This window comes from Manacus candei, unplaced genomic scaffold, assembly GCF_025592945.1.
Source record: "Manacus candei isolate 608988 ecotype Guabito, Panama unplaced genomic scaffold, ASM2559294v1 h1tg000027l, whole genome shotgun sequence".
Classification (NCBI taxonomy): Eukaryota; Metazoa; Chordata; class Aves; order Passeriformes; family Pipridae; genus Manacus; species Manacus candei.
In genome coordinates, this window is record NW_026138075.1 from 5,410,702 (window position 1) to 5,425,553 (window position 14,852).

General features: G+C 39.9%; 1 protein-coding gene across 3 annotated transcripts in view; it reads left to right on the forward strand.

Moving 5' to 3' along the window:
- The first annotated feature begins 959 nt into the window (after positions 1–959).
- Positions 960–14,852, forward strand: part of DTWD2 (DTW domain containing 2) — a 79,060-nt gene continuing 65,167 nt past the window's right edge. Inside the window, exons 1-2 of one of the 3 annotated variants that reach the window (XM_051789463.1) lie at positions 960–1,129; positions 5,918–5,989. In XM_051789463.1, the coding sequence (XP_051645423.1) occupies positions 975–1,129; positions 5,918–5,989 (227 nt within the window). In that variant the 5' untranslated portion in view covers positions 960–974. Of the gene's footprint in view, positions 1,130–1,240; positions 1,671–5,917; positions 5,990–14,852 lie in introns of those variants that run through there. The other 2 variants (XM_051789464.1, XM_051789466.1) reach the window with 2 other exon arrangements.

Below are 14,852 nucleotides of genomic sequence, written 5' to 3' on the forward strand. Positions count from 1 at the left end.
ACCTGCACCTTATTAACAGATCTACCTTAATTATCACAGTATAAACTTACATTTATGCATGTATTGCAGGGACTGTCCTAGAGCCCAAGGGAGGGTAAAAGGGATCCACGGGCATGGGAACTCTCAAACCCCTACTCTGCACCACTTGGAACAAAATACCAATTAAAACGGTCAGATAAGCACTTAACGAGCAGAAGTTCGTGTTTTTTTTAATAAAAAAACGCTACTAGAATTTCAATCTCCACCTCCAGGGGCACCAGCACCAGAAGCTGGTTATCCGCGCTTGGTGGGGCGCTGGGGGCTCCAGCCCTTGGCTGATATCTCGCTCTCTCTCGGCAGCGATACCCGTGCAGGTGAGGACAGTGGTGATCCCAGACCCCCCTTCCTCGTTCCCGGCGGTTTCCGGGAAGGATCGCCACTCTCCGGGAAGGATCGCCACTCTCCGGGAACGATCGCCACCCTCCGGGAAGGATCGCCACTCTCCGGGAAGGATCGCCACTCTCCGGGAACGATCGCCACCCTCCGGGAAGGATCGCCACTCTCCGGGAACGATCGCCACCCTCCGGGAAGGATCGCCACTCTCCGGGAAGGATCGCCACTCTCCGGGAACGATCGCCACCCTCCGGGAAGGATCGCCACTCTCCGGGAAGGATCGCCACTCTCCGGGAACGATCGCCACTCTCCGGGAAGGATCGCCACTCTCCGGGAACGATCGCCACTCTCCGGGAACGATCGCCACCCTCCGGGAGCGCCGCGCGCCCACAGCGCCCCCTGCCGGCCGCTCCGGGCATGGCGAGGCTCCCCTCGGAGCCTCCCCATTGGACGGAGCTCCGCGCGTCCCCATTGGGCGAGCCCCGGGAAGGGGCGGTGCCGCCTCCCAACACGTGAGCGCGGGAGGCGCGCGCCCCCCTTCCTCTGGCGCCCTCCTGGAGCCCCCTAGCGGGCGGCGGCCGCGCGGCGCGGGAGGGCCGGCAATGGAGGGGAGCGGCGGGGGGGACCCGGCCCCGGCCCCGGCCCCGGCCCCGGGAGAGGAGGAGGAGGAGGAGGAGGAGGAGGGCGAGGGCTGCGAGGGGCTTTGGGAGCTGCCGGTGGAGCGCTGCGAGAGGCGGCCCGAGTGCGGGCGCTGCAGGTGACGGGGGCGCGGGGCCGCGCCGAGACCACGGGGCGGGCGCGGGTCGGTGTCGCGGCGGGGCCGGAGCCGCCCCCGGGGACACCCGCACCGAGCGGGTCGGTGTCAGCGGGGCCCGCCCGCCCAGCAGCGCGTGTGGCATCGCACAGTCACGGATGGGCCGGGCTGGGGGGCACCACGGAGGGCATGTGGTCCCACCTCCCCGCTCCGGCAGGGTCATCCCAGAGCACGTGGCACGGGATTGTGTCCAGATGGCCCTTGGACATCCCCAGTGAGGGAGACTCCACAGCTTCTCTGGGCAGTCTGTTCCAGTGGAGAGCAAAGAAGTTCTTTCTCATGTTCAGGTGGAACTTCCTGTGCATCAGTTTCTGCGCACTGGGCGTCGTGTCCTGAGAGCATGTGCGCACCTCGTGTGTAACAAAATCGTGACGTGAAGTAACTTTGTTATGGAGGGGGAATGACGGAGTGTGGCAAGGAATGTATAGAGGCTCGGCAGGGAGTGCTACACCTTTTCTCTGTACGAACACACCTGAAGAGCAAAAACTGAGGTGGGAGGGGAAAGGTGCGTCACCCCAGTGCCACGCAGAGACTTCAGCAGGGCTGGGCAGTCCTTGGTGCTTTGTGAAAAGAAAACGAGAAACTACCCTTATCTAACAACTTTACAGCTAATTTTGAAATCGGTTCAAGCACCGGGGCATGGAGGGGTTAATATAACTTGTTGTGAATTCGGGTATCTCTCTAAAGCAGGCAGTCACTTCTGGTGTTATGGAAATATCTCATAACCTGATTTTATGTCTTTGTACATATGTCCTTTTATTAGAGTGAGTGGCAGGATGTCAGATGTTCCTTCACTGTGCATAACAGCCAAAGGAAAAGATTCCCAGCACCTACACTGATTTCTTCTGTTTCTGTTAATTGGTGAAACAAGTAGAAAGGCATGTAATTTTGCCAAAGTGTCAGAGTTCAGAAGCTTATTTTTGGTAAGATTCCTGCATATAAGTTGTCATAAAAAAAATATGTACCATGCAAGTCATAATATTTTTAAGTGTTCACTGTTGATAAAAGTAGTCATAGGCAGTAGTTGAAGCCCAAAGAACAGATGCAGGACACTTGCTTTTTGCTGCCCTTTTTTTTTTCTCCAGTGATTTGTAGCTCAAATAACTTCTTGAACTGGATGTGGTGCTGTGTGTATTTGTATGCCGCAGTAGACATAGGGTTTTTTTGGTTTTTTTTGGTGTGAATTTCTCCAATCCCCCTTGAACCCATGTAAAGTTTTTGTGTCAGCAGCATCAGGCTGGCAGGAAGACACCCCAGGCCTACAAACCCCAGAGCAGGGGGAATTACCTTTAGATTTATTTTTGTTATGATTTCTACCTTCTTCTTCTCCACATAGTATATAAGATATGAATGAGCCAGCCAGATTTATATCTTGGCTAATGTTCTGCTATAGGGCTGTTCCTCATGCTATGGCTGCTTAGCTTCCTTGTAACCTTTTGGTAAAGGACTTTGGGAAGTATTTTGGAAAGCCAAAGTTGATTTTGAGAACTACAGCACCCTCACCACTGTATTTATTGACTCTTTCAGAGATCTTAAATAGTTTTGAAAAGTAGGATTTCCTTTTGCAAAAGCCATGCCAATTCTTCTTCTACTTTTCGTAAGGGTCCACTAACCATATTTTTAATTGTAGCTTCTGTTCACACAAACAGTTTTATTTGTTGACGATTTTTATTTTTAGTTGTTTTCTGCTTTCCATTTCTAGTCCTGACACGTCAAGAAACCACCGAATGAGAGTTAACCCACTGTCATTCCTTATGGAGGTGTTTAACCTTGAGCTCTTTCAAAATGCCAATTTTGAAATTGGCATTACTGTTCATTACTGTTGAGGTTTTTTTGTCATTGTGTTTCATGACCTCTACCCTAGTTCCTTCAATTTTGGACAGATTCTCTGATCAGTCACCTTCAGAAATGGTTTCTAGAATAGACTTTTGTGGTAAATCTGATGAAAAGTATTTACTCAGCTCCTCAATACCATGTAGTAGTTGGCTTTCTGAAGAGCTGTGAATGAATTACACCTGCTGTGAAGAGCATGGGTACAACGAGCACAGACACTGAAGGAAAGGTAGGGGCAGAAAAACTAAGGAGGATGAAAAGACAACAGAGTTGCTTACTTTTTAAGAAAAAAAGGAAGTGGCATTTTTTAATTGAAGTTTTGGTGGAGATGACTACGCACGAGTAATTTGTGCACACAGTGTATTTTTGCAGTGTATCTTCTCTATTCTCTTCCTCAGGAATATAACTAAATTATGCTTTTCAATAAGCATGACATTCTGGGGCATGACTTGGAGTAGAAGTGCAGAATTGCTGAGTAGAGTAAGGCTATGACTTAGGGTACATCATGGGAAGAAAGGTTATCCTGTTGGCTGGGGCCAGGTATGTTTATCTGACTCACTCGTTTCCTGAACTATAGATTTTTACTGTTAGCACCTTAATGACTGTGACTTAGTTGTCATGATGATCTGAATTCAATGCAAAAGCATGGAAGAATGGCTTCTCTTTATGGTGGTTCCTCATGGGGACCGACTTCAGGTTCTGACTTTTTTAAAAATATGGCAAGACACCTGATTGACAATTTTTTAACCAAGTACTCTGGCAGTCAAAATGTCAATAGAAATGTGGGTGTATAGTAGATAAGTTTTCATTTTGGATAATATGAGTGACTTCAGTGTCCTGAAGGAACAGAATGTTTCTAACTATTAAGTATTTGAGACCTTCTATTGCCTGTGATGGTTGTGGAGAAAATACAACTATTTGAAATAGCTTATGGTGGAGAATTTGAGTGAAATAAGATAATGAGATTTTACATTTTGAAGGTATTTGTGTGTAAGTGCCAGTTCAAAAAAAAAAAGGTGTGAAATTACCCAGCTTGTAGTTGGTGTTTGAGATGGCAAACAGCTGATGCAAGTGAAGTATATGCAGTTGACTTTATGCTGTTTTATTCTTGAGGATACAATTTAATACATACTCTGTCTGCCAAAACCAAAAGGTCGGTGGTGATAAACTTTGAATTGATAACTTCTTAAGGCTTTCGTAGCTGAATATTTGCTTTCAGAAGTTAAAGCCCCACACCCAAACATTTAAATAGGAGAATATGCTGAATATAGTTTCCTAGTTGCTCTAAACTTGAAAACCAAAATGAGGCAGGCCCCACAACTGAAGTAATGTAGGACAACAATTTGATTTTGAAACAGTGTCCTTCTGTGGGTCAGATTTCACTGTTTTCTAGATACATTGTGTGCAGTTAAGGAAAGAACCTTTTGGTAGTACAAGAGCCTTAAACAAGAACCTTAATGATTTCTTGCCACAGATCTTGATTGTGCATATGCAGAATTTTATTGTAGTAGGAGAACTTCTGGGAAATGTTTTCAGGAGAAATTAAGATTTTAAACTGAATACAATTTATGATCTCTGGGGATTCCTAGGTCTCCTGTATGCCATCACAGATCCCCACTGGAAACAGTCCTCTTTGTTTGCAGGACTGAGTTATGTTGTAAAGTTAGGATAATAAAAATTGGTGTGTTCTCAGGGTCTCTATGATATATGCTGCTGTACTGTATTTGTATTTCAAGGGGAGGGGAAGAGAAGGAATAACTTTAATCCTTTAATACAAATGTTTCCTTTGCCTATATCTAAAATATTACAGATATTCTGCTGAATCTGGGTACTGTCTGAGGGCTCTTGATAGCATTGGTAAATTGGTAATGACATAAGATGACAGAGTGCTGCTTCATACTTTGAGGAAAAATGTAGCATTCTTACATAAGTGTCACATATTTGTTAATAATTCTGTTAAATCATACAAAGATTGAGTCTGAAGAAGCAATGTGGGCTTTTTTCAACACAATAAATATATGCAGTTGCTTTATAGCACACTGCTATGGTATTTAGGTGCAAACGTGAATTATAAATATTAATTAGCATGCATTAGCAGTGCCTGTTGCAAGAAAATAGCTTCATAGTCTTTGATTTCTTTTATGTTCTTAGAAATAAACTTTAAAGGCATTTATTTTCACTGCTCTAAGTTTATTGCAGTTTTTCAATCCCTGAAAGTATTGATTTGTAATCAATAAATAAATAAACTTCTTATGTAACTGAAACTGTATTTTCCTGTGGGTCTTTGACTTGTAAGAGGTGACTTATAGTTCTGTAGGATATTTTTCTAAAAGGTTTCATGTATTTCCTATTCTGTTTGCATTGAAAAAAAGGAAAAAAAATGCACAAGATTAGGTGACAGGCATCAGTTGATTGAGTTTTATTGTTCCAGGTTCTTAAGTGATGTATCAAGTGCAAATTTTTTAAAATGTTATTAGCCCTTTTAAAGATTGCTAAATCAGAGGAATATTTTTTCTGAATTTACTCATTTCCAGTGTAGTTAAATGCATAGAGTGGGTTTACAATTGCCTGTATCTGAGAATCTGCATATCAAACCTGCATGTTTTACGTGGATAAGTAAGGTGATTCTGCAGAGTTTAGAAGGAGCTAAATTTCTGCATCATCAGGAGACAGAAAGGATGAGGTGGAACAGATGAAACAATTCATGTCTTAATTTATCAGCAACTAAAACCAAGGTTGTACCAGTAGTTGTTTTCCTTCACTGGGAGAGGTGGGTTCACTGTGTCACTGGAAGGAATCTTGCAGGATTTCAGGAGGGAGTGACTCTATCTCATAATTTGGTATTAAGTGGTTCCATAGAGTGTATTGGTGCCTGAGGTTGTTCTTCCTCCTATGCAGGACTTTGCTGAAATGTCATGAAATTCCTTCCAGCCTGTCAAGGTCCGTCCTGCCAGATGCCAGTATTCCCTGGTAAGGTTCTTCTGGATGTACCAATGGGGAAAGATTGAAAGTTTAATAGAAGATATCTGCTGTTACATGAATTTTAATTTAGCAGTATACTAAAATCATAATAGAATCACAATATGGCAGTTGCAGTCTACAGAGGATATTGAATCATCATAGAAATGTGATTACTGGTATCTATATGCTAGCTATCACTGTGCTTCTTAAATTACTGTAAAGGAGTGCATGGGTTGAACCCAGCTTGAGCTCATTGCTCTTTTCAGAGCTCATTTGGCATTTGCTCAGCTTTTGTACTGTGCTGAGCCACATAAATACTTTCTCCATGCTAGTCTGGCTGGGTTAGGGAGATAATAATCTCTATCGATTTTCTTAGGGGAGACCATTTAGACAAACAGTTGACCCATAGAGCAGTTTATCTAAAGCAAAGTCCCTCTTCCAGTCCCCTTCGTACTGAAATAAGTCCATCTTCCTTTGTGATAACACTGTTACACTACATTGTTTCCTGAACCACCTTTTCTTGAAGGGTTCATTTATCATTGGTTGCACCTCTGATGGCAGCACAGCTGTAAACTCACTACTCTTTTGGCTGTGATCCTGCTAAGGGTGCACTCTGTCCCATCATCCAGGTCAGTAATGAAGGGGTTAAGTAGTGTTCGCCCCAATATCAATGCCTGGAACACTCCACTAGCAGCTTGCCTCCAACTGGACTTTGTCCCTCTGGGTCTTGCCTGCAGCACCCAGCTGTTGAACCAGTTCTCCTCCCTGCCAGTTTATCTAAGAGGTACTTGATCAGCTTGTCTAGGAGGATGTTATGGGAGGCTGACACTGTCAGAAGGATTACTGCAGCTGAGGTAAACAACATCCACTGATTTCCCCTCATCCCCCAATTCCTTAATTGGAATGAGGCTTATGTAAGTTGCTTTCAACACAGATAAGCCTGATAAAATAGTTATGGGCCTTTTCACCTCTAGGTTGAATTTTTTCAAAAAATAACTAGAAGTATTTGGCAAAGATTTCTCATCTTACTGTGAATGTAAAATAAGTGTTTATTCCTGTTGTTGGGTGATTTTTATATAAATAAGTTAATATCTAAGGGTAGAGATGTAAATATGTATCCATTTTCATTAGCATAGGTGTATAGGCAGTTGAGAAAGTAAGAGAGACCTTGGTGTAGATCACATGTCTGACCCTTCTCTGGGGCTTTGTCAGCCCCATAGCAAATGCAAATGGCAAGAAGGGCTCTGTTCCCATGACTGTATTCTTTTTTGATACTTGATTTATACATTCTTAACCAGCTTGGATGCAGTAAAAAAGATTAAGATGTAACTTGTTTGAAATTGATGAACAGGATATAAATAATGTGTACCACATTTTAAGAAGAGAAGCTAAGTGGAAAATCTACCAAGCATTAGTTTTGAAGTTCAGTGCCTCTTATAATCTTAACATACTTTTATTAATGTTGCTTTAAATGATTGTTGGTTGCGCACTAAATTCTATGTTTTCTCTTGGTTAGAGTTATAAATATAAAGCTAACATTGTTAAATTTTGGTCTGCATGTAGCAGTTACTGTATGTGCAGTAGTTTCTCATGCTGCTCTTTCTTTAGCCTGTATTAACAGTAATGAGTGGTGCCAGAACTCTTGGTGAATTAAAAATTTTGTGACTTCGATGTTACTTATTTCTGTTGGGCTAAATTTCAAAGGTATTTATTAATTTCTTATTATGTTGTGTTCAGATTAATGAGTAGAGACCTTTTTAGGCCGCTTATTTTGTGCCTCAGCTGACTTGGTTAGCATGCATTTTGATCTGGCATTAAAAAAAAGAAAAAGAATATGACTGGCCACATAGTTTTGACTATAGACAACTATAGGCTAATAGAAACACAACCAGAGACAAGAACTGCAGCAGAGAGTAATCTTGTTAATTAAAGCAACTCTAGTACCTTTGATTGGCTTTTCTGTAATTACACCAAGTGCAACTTTGCCTTGGGGATGGTAGTGTATTATAAGGGAAGCCAAAGATGTTTCAACATTGATCAAGCCTTCCCAATTTAATCATAAAGAATACTAAAAATACCAGTGGTTGCTTTACAAGAATTGCCATTGATTTTTATAAACATAACACAAAGCAAAAACCTAAAAAAAGGAACTTTACTTTTCACTCTGTGGGGGTTAGAAAATTAGGTGAGAGCTGAAGACTGTTATCCGTATACCCAAATAAAAGTTGGTTTAGGTGCAGCAAATCCAGTGATTTTTCATGTAGTTTCTGAGGCTTACATCTATTGGCATAGGTGAATTTCGCCTGCAGTGCTATCTCCTTTTGAGAAGAGCCAACTCTGACATATTTTAACATTGTTTATGATGTAAAAGTACTACAGAGCTTGTCTTAACCTCCTGTGACTAATGTGGTCTTCAGTCAGATTCTTTTTAGTTACCCTGGTTTTTTTTCTTATTCTTTTGTTTTTGCCTCAGTCTGAGTTTCACTTTTTAAAAGAAACAAGCTTTCCTGTGATTTCAGGTGCACCACTCAAACCTCCTTCCCTTCTTGAAACTGTATGCCTAGAATGTCTTAGGTATTTGTTTTTTTTCCTGACTACCCTGAGGCTGAATTGTCAGGGTGATTTGACTTCGTCCACCTGTTTTCTTGGTTGTCTCTCATTTATGAATTTTTTTGGTTTTCCATTTCAGCTGTGGAAAGTGGTTGTTGAAATCTTCTCTCTTCCTTATAGTGACTGTATTTCATTCCACCATCTGATCTGCCATCCAGATTTAGCCTTTGCAATGTACTTGTGTGTCATATTCTCGTTTCTTTAAAGTCAAACAGTGTTCTGAGCAGGGGATGCAGTTTTTACTTGGCACTTTTATAGCTTTACCAGAGTGGTACTTTTGCTTTGAAAGCTCTGCTGAAATGTTTTTCATCAGTCTGTAATGCTTTTTTCTTGGAACAAATAATCCAACTTCAGACTCCTGGATGTGTCAGTGTAGTAGTTGCGTAGCTCTCCTTTGGCTTCTAGGACATAGTCCTCAGCTATTTTTTCCTCCATCTTTCTACATAGCATTTATGAGTTACACTGATGATGGCTAAAATTTATGATAAGAATTTCTTTTTAAATTAATGTCCTCAGTTCCTAAATCTATTGAGCATATCAATATTGAAGACTTGCAAACTGTCTGTAACAGGTGATTTTTATTTAATCTCAAGTTTAGCTCCTTATGAATGTCCACCTGTATTAGCTTAGTCACATGAAGGGGAATATGTCCCTGCTGTATAAAAATGCTGAGCATTTTTGTCTTACTGAGCTGTGTAAAAATGGATCAAATAAGTCCTGGCTCTTCTGACACAACAGTAGCAGATAGTAGATTATCTATGCTGTAAAATTAACATGAATTTTTCTTACCTAATGAGTAGTTGAATACTTACTGTGGCTCATCTTTATTTCTTTCTACATGTTTTTCTTAATTGTTGATATATTAATAATTGATAATACAATTTTTGAGAGTTCTTTTTGACCTTTTTTCCTTTTTAAGCAGTCAACCAAAAGGTTAGAAATGTTAAATAAAATTGAGTGTGCATGCTTCTTACATTTTGGAAGGATCACCTTTAAATGCACACTTGTATGAATTAACAGTATCTGCTTGTACACCCTTACAATATTGGGTATAAAATTTTTTTTTCTTATGGTATCATAAAATAGGCAGTCTTCCCTATATTTCTGTTTAGTACCAGCACTTCAACATTTCTGTTTATTTCAGAAGTCCAGTTTAATGAATTTGAAAATAGGTGAATTGTGCACTAGGGAGAGAATAAATGGATCAAATTGGAATGGATGTGAAATATTCAAGAATTCTGTATTTTGATGCTCATATCAGATAGTGGAAAGAAAATACACCTTACTCAAAAAGCACCTAGAGTTTATAGGCTTGTTAAGGAAGCTAAACAGTCTCAGGAAATCCACTGCCAGAAAAGTTAATCAGAGATAAGTCTAGTTTTGTTAATACATATTTCTAATGACTATAAAATGGTAAATCAAGTGGGTGGTAGTTTATAAAGAAGAATTCTCAAAAAAAGGTGATTTGGGGGTTCTTATGGTTTGTTATGCATATGGAACAATAGTAGTGGTCCACTTCAGTTTTATAATGTATGGAATTTATTTTTCCTTATAGTTCTGAATTCAATATTACACTTGAGCAATTTGGGAATAAGCCCTTTAATTTTTTTCTCTGTGTTTATTAGAATTTGGTTCAGAAACTTTAGAAACTCTCTTTGTTAGAGTTTTCATCAAATGAAGTTTTAAGCCTGTAAAATCCTTAGAGTTTTAATGTGTTTTGCTATCTTTAATAGAAGAGCGTGTTAATTGTACCCTCTAATAGGGAATTTCTTCATTAAAATAACAAATGTGCTGATTCTCCTGGAGATCTATGTCAAATTCTTCATGAACATCTAAGTTCTTTTAACAACCATAATATATGAGAAAGCAGGCAGCTAATGCAGTACATTAAGTAGATTTTAAGTGCCTTTTAGAATATGCCATCTTCAAGTAGGTTAAAAGAAAACCCACAGTGTACAACAAGCCTACTTATATGTATAGCCCCTTCATGCCTGACAAAACTGAAGCAGGGATGCTGGTGAATGTGTTTTAAACTCAAGTAGTTTTAAAGGGATCTAGACACCTAAATATCTTGAAGCTTAAAACTGGTTTAGTAATATTTTTGATGTTTATAATGGTACAGTGGATATAATCTGTCAAACCCTGTTAAGTTAGTTATCCTTTAATATAATTCTGCTATGAGCTACTGCTTTGGTTTCGTGTTCAGTTCCTGTTTGCAAGTGCAGATTATGTAGCTGTTTGGAGAGGAGTCAGAGGAGAAATTTAGTAAGGGCAGTATCAGAGGACCGGTTAATGGATTTAACAGTATCTAACCATGATGACAGCTTTTGGAGCAGGGGTGGTTACATTTGTCTGAGTGGATAGGAATACTAAGGGAACGTTTGGCAGTTTTCTGCAATATCCTGGTAGTCAAACTGGGAAGATACAGACTGGATGAATAGGTCTACAAAACGAACAAAGAGAGCTGCCTGGGCTGTTGGCCTCAAACAGTTGACAGTTCAAAGTAGGAGAGGTTTTCGTGGGGGTTTATGCTGCGTGCAAAGCTGTTGAACATGCTCCTGGTGCCCAGGCTGGCAGGGTGAAGACTTACACAGCCAGCAGGTGAAGCCAGGTGGACGGAGCAATTGCTGTACTGCTGTAGGTTAGCGCTGCCACTCAGAGAGACGTTGACATCTGTTTAGTCATGAGGAAACTCAGCAGACTGAAAGCTCCGTGCCCAGGGCTGAACGAACCCATGCAGCGCTGTCAGCGAAGGAACCACCCTGCAGCAAAGGTGGGCAGCGGGCTGAGCAGGGACCAGCAGCATCCCCTAGTGGGAGAAGATGTCAAGTGTATCCTGTCTGTTAACGAGAGTGTAGCTGTGTTTCAGCTTCAGAAAAAATTAATCGCGCTTTGTGAGAGGGGTTAAATGCTCATTGCCTGGTGAGCCTCTACTCTTAGAACGCTCAGATCAGGTGGTTCAAGTCCTTTGAAATTAGTCCTGCTTTCAGTCCAAATCTGTCCAATTCTGAGTTACTTTATGTGTCCGTTTATGACTTTGTACTGCTGTGTTCTGCCTAAGTTAATACCAGGGGCCTTTCAGATCAAGCAATGCTGTTTTCCTCACTGCAAAATCTTAACTGTTGCAGTCCTTCTTATTCCTGTCAGTCTCTTAATGAGGTACTTGGGTGCAGTCTAACCTTGTTTTTATTAAGTTTTACAAACATGCTTGTTAAATATACTTCATTAGTTATAAAAATAGTGTTTTCAAGTTACATAAGAAAGTTTCATCTATGCAGTGGGCTTCTAGCTTTCTTATTTAAAAGCAAGCATTATTGTAAGGTATTATTCTCAAGGCAGCCTGCAAAGTGCCTTGAGTGGTACAAATCAATATGGTTCTGAGGTTTGATGTGGTGACTGCTATATTCAGCATTTAAAAAGCACTTGTGCTTAATGGATTACCTACCTTATAAGCAGCATCTTCCAGTATCCCCGAAAAGCTTTAGAATGGCTTAATGAACTTGATGCCTGGTTAAATAAATTAAATATTCTGTATTCAGTAAAAATCAACATGTTTTGATGAAATATAATAACCTTTTACAGTTAAATAGCAGGTATAATATTTTAAAATACATTATTGTGTTATATTATACCAGGAAACCAATTGACTGCTTTTTAAAAATATTGGTGCTAGAGCAAAAACCAGTGTGTTCAACAAAAGTGCCGCTATTCAGAAAAAGGACACTAGAGTGTAGTGTAGCATTTATAGTGCTCTTACAGTGAAGCAGCATCATGAAGGCTTCTGAACAGAACACTGTTTGCAAACTGCCTTTTTGCATAGGGTGTTATAATGTTAAGATACACTGAAGTTTTCTGAATGTATAAACACAACTCTATTCTTCTACCATGTGTGGCAGAAGTTGATAATACACTAGAATGCTTCAACTGAAAATTTAACCATTTTCCTCATAGTTTTTAGGAAATACTGGAAGCTTTGTTAACTGTATTTTTTCTTACATTCAGTTGAAGATAAACTACAGAGAATCTATCTTTTAAGAAGAGTATGTACTCTTTAAAGATGTTTTGTCTGATAGAAGGTATCTGCTTTTATGTTAATGCTAAATATAATTTAGAATGAGCATTCTGTTGTGTATTCTGTTTTACCATAATAAATTAGAGCAATACCTTAATTTAACTGATTTTTTAAAATTATTTTTTATTTCTGAAAAAAAAAAGCTAAAATTCATAGCTGTAAGTGACAGGATATGGCATTGTGGCATGGACTGAGAAACACAAGAACTTCTTCTTTTAACTTCTGAGAGATGCCTGGGTACTGAGCCTGCTTTCATTAAAAATCAATTGAAGAATTCACTTGACTTCACTTGGTGCAGAATTTAGCTTTTTTTTTAAACTCACTTTTCTCATCTGCTTGCTTCAGACTTGGATCCAGACTTGTTTTATTATTAATGAATAAAGTATACATGTCAATAGGCTCCATCTTTAAACTACTATATTAAATAAGGTGAAATTGCATAGGGAGACCTAAATTTCAGATTTTAAAAGGCCTATTGCTTTTGTGGAATTAAAAAGGCTGGTTTTCTTGAAACATGGTCAGTGTTTTTGGAACAAGAGAATTCTATGCATGTAACTTAAACTAACTTAAAATCAAAACTGAAAAAAAAAATATAAACTGGGACATGGAAATGTAGTGTTAGAAGTTTTTATTTTTGTGTAGGTTCTTGCAGTGTTACCCTTAATGACAAGTTGTAATCATGCTTTTTTTTAAATCAAGAAACCAGCAATAACAAAACAAAAATTCAGGAAACTTTTAGGTAATTTAACTTTGGATTTTTTAGGCTGCATTTACACTACTTCCATTGCTGTTTGAACCACTGAGTGCAGAGGAAATGTACTGTCAGCATCTCCTGCTTGTGGTGTCTTAATCCCTCAGTCTCTCCAGCTGCCTTTCCCCACTGCAGGGTTCATTATGAACCTTTATTGCGCAAGAAGTGTTAAGAGCCTGTATTCCCTCACATCGAGGTACCAGACTGAGAAGGAGAGGGGGAGAAGGACTGGCTAGCCACAGTTTCTGGTCTTCCATGGAGAGGCTCTTGGAGCAGGCTTGCAAGGGGCTAGCAAGTCTACCAGACCCAAGATGCTGACTCTGTATTGTTGGAAATCTTTATTTTTCTTTTTTGTTCTTGGATTGGTGGGTTCCTCTCTCCCCTGGGAAATTCTGAGCTTTTCTACAAGTCACTTTGGTTACAGAATTTTCCTGCTTTGTCTTTCCTTGTGATAGCCTCTAAACTTCTGAAACAGGTTGGGAATTATAGAGCTGGCGATGTAGGACTTCAGTTTAACTTCTTAATGTCTCAATGGCTCACTTTAAATGCCATTACTGCTTCAGTTCTTCAACAAATTTAAAGCTCTGCTAACTGTCTGGCATCAGGCTTGTCAGATTGCCAGCTATTTTGCCAGACTGTAGAGCCAAGATGCATGAAAATGTCAACAATCTCAGGCTCATTAATTTTTGGCTTTCCTGGCCTTTCTGTAATGACTGCGGTGCTGCATAAGCTAAATGCTGTTTTTTTTAACTTACTCCTTTTAGTTACAGTGGAAACCACAGCCAACTTTAATGGAAACATTTGAAATAGTTGAAAGAGTGTTCTCCTACTGATTTGTTAATTTAGGTTGTTTACAAGGAAAGCAGCCTGCCAAAGTCTCCTTACATGTAATAAGTTCAAAAGATTATACAGAGTGAATATTTTATTCCTTTCTTCTATGTACCTTTTCTCTTTTAAAGCACTAGAAGATATTTGTTGAATATGTTCTGTTTAACCTTGAAAAGCTGCCATGAACATTCCAGGCTAAAAAAATCCCCAAACTTACTTGTTTGTCCTTTATTTATGATTTAACTGGTCAGGCAAAAAGGTTATTTGCCTTGGGAAATGGACGCATGAGAACACTGCACAACTAAAATCCTTTAATAAGGTCTGTGCTGCTTTTGCCCACATTTCTGAAATATACTGATTTTTGTCTGTTTACCTTCAGCATGAAAATATGTGAAAGAAGATTCATTGAAGATAGCTCACACGTGGAGCATTCATACAGAAGCTGTGCTAATGAATCTACTAATTTTGTTGGGTAACCTGTTGCTTTGTTATAATGTCAATCTCTAAAGAAATGCCCAAACTAATTGAAAATACTCCTAGTATAATTGCTTGTCACTTTAGTGTTACCAACTTCTCCATAAAAGCCACTTCATCCCTAAATGGTAATTTTC